General features: G+C 44.5%; 1 protein-coding gene across 1 annotated transcript; it reads left to right on the top strand.

Moving 5' to 3' along the window:
- The first annotated feature begins 1,312 nt into the window (after nucleotides 1–1,312).
- LOC147081797 (interferon-induced protein with tetratricopeptide repeats 5-like) lies at nucleotides 1,313–5,934 on the top strand. Its single transcript, XM_085980660.1, has 2 exons — nucleotides 1,313–1,442; nucleotides 3,504–5,934. The coding sequence occupies exons 1-2, from the start codon at nucleotides 1,438–1,440 to the stop codon at nucleotides 4,954–4,956; spliced, it is 1,458 nt and encodes a 485-aa protein (XP_085836786.1). The 5' UTR covers nucleotides 1,313–1,437; the 3' UTR covers nucleotides 4,957–5,934.
- Nucleotides 5,935–8,843: the final 2,909 nt, after the last annotated feature.

The raw sequence follows: 8,843 nt of genomic DNA, 5'->3' as shown, positions 1-8,843 counted from the left end.
TTGACATTAGATAGATCACGGCCCACCGAAATAACTATAAATATAGTGGGCTGAGAGCAGAAGTCAGACAGCGAGGGGCGAAGGCTTCTTCGAGGTGGAAATCAATGCTGGTTCCGGCCTAACACCTTGACTAAGTTCAGCCTCTGAGGTGGATCAATGCTGGCTCAGGCCTAACACCTCCAACAGCCAGGGGGAGGAATCAACGGAGGCGACTGCTGTTGCTGACTGCAGAGCCTTGCTGACCCAAGACCTCCACGCTGCCTCATCAAACATCCAACCAACCGCCCGTCCGGTCATGGTGTTCCGCTTCGGGAGTCGTAGATCGCTTTCTACTGTCACGAGTTGTATGTCTATTATACTCAGCTTAAACCATATGTAATATCTGATTATGCTTTAAAACTGTAGGGCCTAGAAATTCAGTTGCGTTTGCGCCCACTTTTTGGCTATAGAGTGGGTTTGCGCCGTAAGTTTTTAACGCCCGAAATTGAGTTCGTCCCTAACATTGGCGTTAGCCGTTAGCGCTGCGCCGGCACCGATGACGTCATCGGTGTGCGCAGCGCCCCGGTTCCAATGATAAACCGTCCCGATGGCCAAATTGAGTTGCGGCCGCCTCGCCCATCGCGGCCGCAAACAGCGTTTGCAAAACGGTGCGTTGCAGCTCCGAAAGGCCGGCGCATAAAGGTGGAGCGGCGGCCGGCCGCTTTTCCGGCGGCCGCCTGCCCGCAGCTCCCTCCCCGGACTCCTGCACCACCCCCCCGCGGCATTGGTGTGTGACTCCCGCGAGCCCGGCACTTCTCCGTGGTGCCGGGCTCATTTGCCGGGGGATTCCATCGGCGATCTCACGGCTGCAGGCAGCTCCTCCTTAAGAGAAGGAGGAGGCCTGCAGTACCCCAGCCTGCCGCACCGCATCGGTTGCCGCAGCGGCAGCTGGGCGTCGGAAACTGACAGTCTTCGCCCCAAACGAGGCGTCCAAACCCTGCAATAGCGCCCGCCGCCGTCTTGGGGCGGCGCTACTGAATTTCAGGCGGGCGCTAGGGGAATCCGGGCGTGCGCTAAATTTCAGGCGCTAAAGACCTGGCGTGGTGGAACCGAATTTTTAGCCCTAGCTCTTTAATAAAAGCCTTGCAACTTCTAAAACACTTTTGGGTAATCTGTGTGTGCCCTGTGATCCTAATCATACATATGTTTATAATGGGCTCTGTGGAGCTCTGTGACAGCACACAATGTTACTGTGCTGGCAGCACTAATTCTTGGATAAACACATTGGTTCTTAGTTTCGTTTCCTCGGTTTAGTTTCGATTCACATTCAGGAAATGATTCATAGCAATGAGCTGGTAAACAACACACCCAACTCTCTTCTCGACCGATAAACTCACCATTGGAAGTACAGTTGAAGCTGAAAAAGGAACTCAATGCATTTTGCATCCGATCAGCATTATGAGGTAAAGATCATTGGAATTCCTCCTGTATTTAAATTTACATGAAGTCTATTGAACAACGAGCTTGTTTTCAGAAATAAAGTAGCATACATTACAAAGCAGGTGAAATGCAGAGAGCTGGGATTATTTGTTCACAGTGAGACATTCAGATAAGGGTATGCTGCTGCAGCAAGGCTGGTGATAGTCAGAAGACATGAGGCAAAGGCAGATCTGTTCAGAGTATTATAATTAAAATTAAAATTAGTTTCCACTTGGGCTTTGTTGAAAGTACAAAGTTAAACTTGAATTTTATTCTGTCGTGGAAAGGCGTGTTCTGTAAGTGCCCTCAGGCCGTCTGCACAGTTTGAAGAAAGAAAGTTTTACTTTGTGTTCCATGGGAACCTAGAAGGAATCTACTAATGTAAAACAGTGATTTTCAGCACTTTCATATATCCAAACTAAAGCAATCTGAACTATAAAGCAAAGGGAGAGTACAGCATGAACTGGGATGGGGGATGAACCTAGCATGAAATGCAGGAGGAGAGTGCCAGCTTAAAGTGGGTAGGAGAAGGAAAAGTGCTTACTTAAATTGAGAATGGAGGGGTGGGGGAGAAGAGTGCTCGCATGAACTGGGGGAAAAGGACAGGTTTCAAGGTACCAGTTTGAACTGAGCAGCAAAGGGAGGAAAGCCACCATGAACTGGGGAAGGGGTAAGAATGACAGCTTGGATTGAGGGGGGAAGGGAGACGAGTGCCAACATGAACAAGAGGCAGGCGGAGTAGAGTGCAAGAATGAGTTGGGATAGCTGGGAGATGAAGTGTATCGACGTGAATTTAACAGGAAGAAAGCAAGAGAGAATTTGCATTGATAGAACACCTTATCACACCACTCAGAAATGTCCCAAAGTGCTTCACATTCAGTGAATTATTTTGAAGTGCAGTCACTGTTGTGTTGTAGGGAAATGTGACAGTTCAGTTTGTGTGACAACAACAACTTACATTTATATAGCACCTTCAATGTAGTAAAACGTCACAAGGTGCTTCACAGCAACGTAATCAGACAACAATTGACACCGAGGCAAAGAAAGAGATACTTAGAGGGGTGAGAAAAACCTGAGTCAAAGAGGTAGGTTTTAAGGAGAGTCTTAAAGGAGGAGAGTGAGGTGGAGAGGTTTAGCGAGGGAATTCCAGAGTTTCGGGCTTTTCTGGGCTGATGGCACGGCCGCTATTGGTGGGTGAGGTGAAGGATGGACACGAGCCAGAGTTAGAGGAACGCAGAATTCTCAGAGGATCTGTTTTTGATGGTGTTGCTTGAGGGAAGAATGTTGGAAAGTACAACTCCCTGCTTTTCTTCAAATAGTGCGACAGAATCTTTAGCGTCCACCTGAACCACTGGAACAGGCAGATGCTGCCTTGGTTTAACACCTCACCTGGAGGTTGGCACGGTGGAAGGTTTTCAGCAGGGTAAGAGTCAGTTCATGAAACATGGTCTTTCAGAATGCTGCAGATACCTTTGTGATGGGCCTTCTTTTCTGCTTTAAGGATAGGTTCTCCTTCTGCATGTTGGAATGGGGAATTATCTGGCTCACGGACATCAGGGTCCCTGTGGAGGACGAGGTTGGTGATCCTGTTTAGTAGAGAGTTACTTGGACTACCAATATAAGAGGGAGAGCTTTTAAAATTAGCACTGCCTTTTTAGTGAGGGGCTCCCATTTCGGAATGGAATACATGAATGAGAAGGAGGTGTAATGGGTGAACCAAAAGGCAGACTGAGTACTTCAACCAATGCTCCTGATCATATCATTGGGGCTGGGGGTGGTTGAGGTGTTGCTGTGCATTGGCTGAGAAGACTAAATGGCCAGGAGCTAATACATCAGCCTGCATGAAGGAGACGAGTGTCAGCTGAGATTTTGCAGTCATACCCTTTGCTTTTGCAGTGGCTTTTGCAGAGGTCATCATTGTGTGACCAGAGTCTTCATGGCCAGTGGTTCTAGGAGTCCGGAGACGGCCTTAGTTAAAGAAACCGAAGGGAGGGCATGTCTCAGCTAGTCTGAGATGGATTTTGATGAATTTTGTTCTCTTGCAGCAACGTACAGAAGGATTTGTTGAAAGAGAAGCTCGATCAGCTTCAATGTCACTTCACGTGGGGCCCACAGAAAGAAAACATTGACTTGGACGATATGAAGCAAAGATTGCAAGATTCAATACAGACTGGTGTGAAATATCAGGCCATGCCACACAACCAACTCGCTTTCATATGCTGTCTGCAAGGCAACTGTGAAGAGGCAATTCAAAACTTAAAGGAAGCTGAAAAGATTCTGAGGGAGAATCATGAACATGAATTTGAAAGAAGAAGCATCATCACCTATGGAAACTATGCCTGGGTATATTATCACATGGGACAACTGACAGAGGCCCAGTCCTACCTCGACAAGCTGGAGATGATCTGTAAACAATTTACTAATGGCTCTCAGTATACAGCACTGATACCTGAAGTATACGGGGAGAAGGGTTGGTCACTGTTGAAATCTTCCAGGAAATATTATGAAGAGTCAAAGGAATGTTTTAAAAAGGCTCTGGAGGAAGATCCTGATGACACTGAATGGAATTTCGGTTATGCAATTGCTCTGTGTCGTCTGGAAGGGTTTTCTGGTACCCCAGAGAGCTGTGAACTCAGTCAATCAGTGAAGCAGTTGCGACATGTGCTGGAGCTTGATCCAGACAAGTCTTTCGCCATGGTGCTGTTGGCTCTAAAATTACAAGAGTTCAAGCAACAGGTGGAAGCTCACAAATTAGTTAAACAAGCATTGGAAAAGTCCCCTGATCATCCACATGTACTTCGTTATGCAGCAAAATTTTTGAGAAGAGAAGGAGATGTGGAAAAAGCTGTGGGGCTGTTGAAGAAAGCATTAGAAATTAACCCAAACTCTACCTTCTTACACCACCAAATAGGTCTGTGTTACAGAAACAAACTATTTCAACTGAACAAAAATCCAGGCAGCAAAAACCCTCGCAATCCTGCTTTTCAACGGAAAGCTGAGTTGATCATACTATGCAAGTACCATTTTGAAAAGGCATATGAGTCCCGCCCATTAACCTTTATTAAGGCAAAACTGGATTTTGCAGAAATCTGTTCATTAAATGGAGAATATCTCAAAGCAGAGGAGATCTACAGCAATCTACTGAAATTAGAGGATATTCATCCTGGTAATAAGCAGGCAATATGTTTACAGGCTGGTTTATTTGAACTGCATAAAAAAAGATCTGAATCAAAGGCCATCACCCATTTTCTGGAAGGACTTAAATTCGAACGTGGCACAAGAGATTGGGAATTGTGTCGCAAAAACTTGAGAAAGATTGCAACAAAACAACGTGACAGGAACCCCAGAAACAGCAAAGCCTTTGGTGTTCTTGGGTTACTGCACCAGCTGGACGGGGAGAAGTGTGAAGCTATTGAGTGCTTTGAAAAAGCCTTGGAGTTTGATTGTGACAATGAAGAATATCTATGTGCTCTTTGTGAATTACGCCTTTCTATCTAGGTCAACGCTGACTTTCCCAGCTGAAACTACACACAGCGGGGTAGAGTTTCTGCTTTGGGCACAAATTGGGCTTGAAATTGCACTGGACAGCTTACAGTTCAGGTTTCCACTAAAATGTATTTGAATATTCACAAACATAAAATCTTCCAAGAACCAGTGCAATCTGTCAGTGCAATAGAATACAATCAGTTACTTTTTTTTCATTAAAAAACATTCATTGATGTATTTAAGAGTGGTAACATGGTGCAGTTTTAGTAATACAGCTGAAAATGGATGTAACACAAAAAATAAGCATTTTAAATAAGTCTTTCACCTGTGATTAACCTGATTTAAAGTGATTGAAAATGACTTTAAAAACTATACTGAACATGTATTTGTTTCATTGTTGTACGCTAGTCAGATTTTTAGTAATTTGAATATTTTTTAAGGTGTAAAACCTATTAAATCGTGCCCACTGGTGCCTGGGCGCCTATATAAACGAGCTCAATTTGCAAACCCTCCTCGAATGTCCGCAAACGGCGGAAACTCGCCATCCTCGTTATTTTGTTCGGGGTTGTGGCCATCTTCGGTTGGAATGTTTTTTAAAACAATGTTAAAGATTGTGGAAAACTCGATTTACGCTTGACGTACCTTATGCTTGAGTTTCCACGATCTTTTGCATTGGTTTGGCCACTTTCACACGGATTGTGCAATTTTTCCACTATATGTGATGGCCACTGTAATGCCTGAAGAAAGATTATTTTCTCTTTCTCTCTGTAACGAGCCGCTCGCAGCTCCCTAATTTCCAGCCTCTTCAATGGAAGCGGTTCAATTCCACCGGGTGACTCACGGCTAAAGGATATAAAAATAGATTAAAATGGTTAAAAATAATGAAGCTTTATAGTTGCAGATGCAGATTTTCCAATGAGAAATGTTAATTTGCTGTAATATCAGAGACTGAGTGTTAAAATAACCAATAAAAAGAAACTATAGCTATGATTTTATTAGTGTCATTGATCTGTGCTGATGCTGACAGTAAGTGTCGCTCACAGTCCATACATAGAAACATAGAAACATAGAAGATAGGAGCAGGAGTAGGCCATTCGGCCGTTCGAGCCTGCTCTGCCATTCAATGAGATCATGGCTGATCATCCAAATTCAGTACCCTGTCCCTGCCTTCTCCCTATATCCCTTGATCCCTTTAGCCTTAAGAAATATAACCAACTTTTTCTTGAATATATTTAATGAACTGGACTCCACCGCCCTCTGTGGCAGAGAATTCCACAGGTTCACCACTCTCTGGGTGAAGAAATTCCTCCTCATTTCAGTCCTAAATGGCTTACCCCTTATCCTTAGACTATGACCCCTGGTTCTGGACTCCCCGGCCATCAGAAACATCCTTCCTGCATCTAGTCTGTCCAGGCCTGACAGAATTTTATAGGTTTTGATGAGATCCCCTCTCAATCTTCTAAACTCCAGTGAGTATAAGCCCAATCGACACAATCTCACCTCATACGTCATTCCTGCCATCCCAGGTATCAGCCTGGTGAATCTTCGCTGCACTCCTTCCATGGCAAGAACGTCCTTCTTCAGGTAAGGTGACCAAAACTGCACACAATACTCAAGGTGCGGTCTCACCAAGGCCCTGTACAACTGTAGCAAGACATCCTTGTTCCTGTACTCGAACCCTCTTGCTACGACGGCCAACATACCATTTGCCTTCTTAACCGCCTGCTGCACCTGCATGCTTACCTTCAGCGACTGGTGCACAAGGACACCCAGGTCTCTTTGCACTTCCCCTTCTCCTAATCTATTGCCATTCAAATAATAATCTGCCTTCCTGTTTTTGCCACCAAAGTGGATAACCTCACATTTATCCACATTATAGTGCATTTGCCATGCTTCTGCCCAATCACCCAACCTGTCCAAATCGTACTGGAGTTTCACGACATCCTCCTCACAGCATACCATCCCACCCAGCTTTGTGTCGCCTGCAAATTTGGAGATATTACATCCAATTCCCTCGTCCAGATCATTAATATATATTGTGAACAGCTGGGGTCCTAAGACTGATCCTTGCGGTACCCCACTAGTCACTGCCTGCCACTCGGAAAACGACCCATTTATTCCAACTCTTTGCTTTCTGTCTGCCAACCAGTTCTCTATCCAAGTCAATACCTTGCCCCCAATCCCATGTGCCTTAATTTTGCACGCTAATCTCTTATGTGGGACCTTATCGAAAGCCTTCTGAAAGTCCAAATACACCACATCCACTGGTTCTCCCTTATCTATTTTACCAGTTAGATCCTCAAAAAATTCCAGTAGGTTAGTCAAGCATGATTTACCTTTTGTAAATCCATGTTGACTTTGTCCGATCCTGTCACTGCTTTCCAAGTGCTCTGCTATTACATCTTTTATAATGGACTCTAGCATTTTCCCTACTACCGATGTCAGGCTTACCGGTCTATAATTCCCCACTTTTTCTCTACCACCTATTTTGAATAGTGGGGTAACATTACCTACCCTCCAATCCATGGGTACTGTTCCAGAGTCTATCGATTTCTGAAAGATGACCAGCAATGCATCAACTATTTCTAGGGCCACTTCCTTAAGTACCCTGGGATGTAGATTATCAGGCCCTGGGGATTTATCGGCTTTCAGTCCCATCAATTTTCCTAACACCATTTTCCTAAAAATACTGATTTCTTTCAGTTCCACCCTTTCATCAGACCCTATGTTCCCCGGCATCTCTGGGACGTCATTTGTGTCCTCCTTTGTGAAGGCAGAACCAAAATATGTATTTAGTTGGTCCGCCATTTCGTTGTTCCCCATTACAAATTCCCCTGATTCTGACTGCAAGGGACCTATGCTTGACTTCACCAATCTTTTTCTCTTCACATATCTATAAAAGCTTTTACAGTCAGTTTTTATGTTCCCTGCAAGCTTACTCTCATATTCTATTTTCCCTTTCTTAATTAATCCCTTTGTCCTCCTTTGTTGAATCCTAAACTGTTCCCAATCCTCAGAATTATTGCTTTTTCTGGCCAATTTGTATGTCCTCTCCTTGGATCTTATGCTATCCCTAATTTCCCTTGTTAGCCACGGTTGAGTCACCTTTTTTGTTTTATTTTTATGCCAAACTGGGATGAACAAATTCTGTAGCTCATCCATTCGGTCTTTGAATGTTTGCCATTGCCTATCCACCGTCAACCCTTTGAGTGCCATTCCCCAATCAATCCTACCCAACTCGCTCCTCAGACCATCGTAGTTTCCTTTATTTAAATTGAGGACCCTAGTCTCTGAGTCAACTACTTCATTCTCCATCTTAATGAAGAATTCGATCATATTATGATCGCTCCGACCCAAGGGGCCTCGTACAACAAGTTTGCTAATTAATCCTTTCTCGCTACATAATACCCAGTCTAAGATGGCCTGATCTCTGGTTGGTTCCTCGACATGTTGGTCCAGGAAACCATCCCGTAAACACTCCAGGAATTCCTCCTCCACAATATTGTTACTAATTTGGTTGGCGCAATCTATATGTAGATTAAAGTCACCCATGATGACTCCGTGCCCTTACTGCACGCTTCTTTAATTTCCCTTTTAATGCCATCCCCAACCTCCGCCTTACTGTTTGGAGGTCTATATACCACTCCCACTAATGTTTTTTTCCCCTTAGTATTTCTCAATTCTACCCATACAGATTCCACATCATCAGAGCTAATATCCTTCATTACAATTGTGTTAATCCCTTCTTTAACCAGTAATGCTACCCCACCTCCCTTTCCTTTTTGCCTATCTTTCCTGAATATCGAATACCCCTGGATGTTGAGTTCCCAGTCTTGGCCATCCTTGAGCCACGTTTCCGTAATCCCAACCAAATCGTATTCGTTTACCTCTATTTGCGC

Source organism: Somniosus microcephalus, unplaced genomic scaffold, assembly GCF_052327205.1.
Source record: "Somniosus microcephalus isolate GS21.2 unplaced genomic scaffold, FLI_Smic_1.0 scaffold354, whole genome shotgun sequence".
Lineage (NCBI taxonomy): Eukaryota > Metazoa > Chordata > Chondrichthyes > Squaliformes > Somniosidae > Somniosus > Somniosus microcephalus.
The sequence above is the reverse complement of the archived record's forward strand: the minus strand, read 5'-3'. Positions and strand labels throughout refer to the sequence as shown.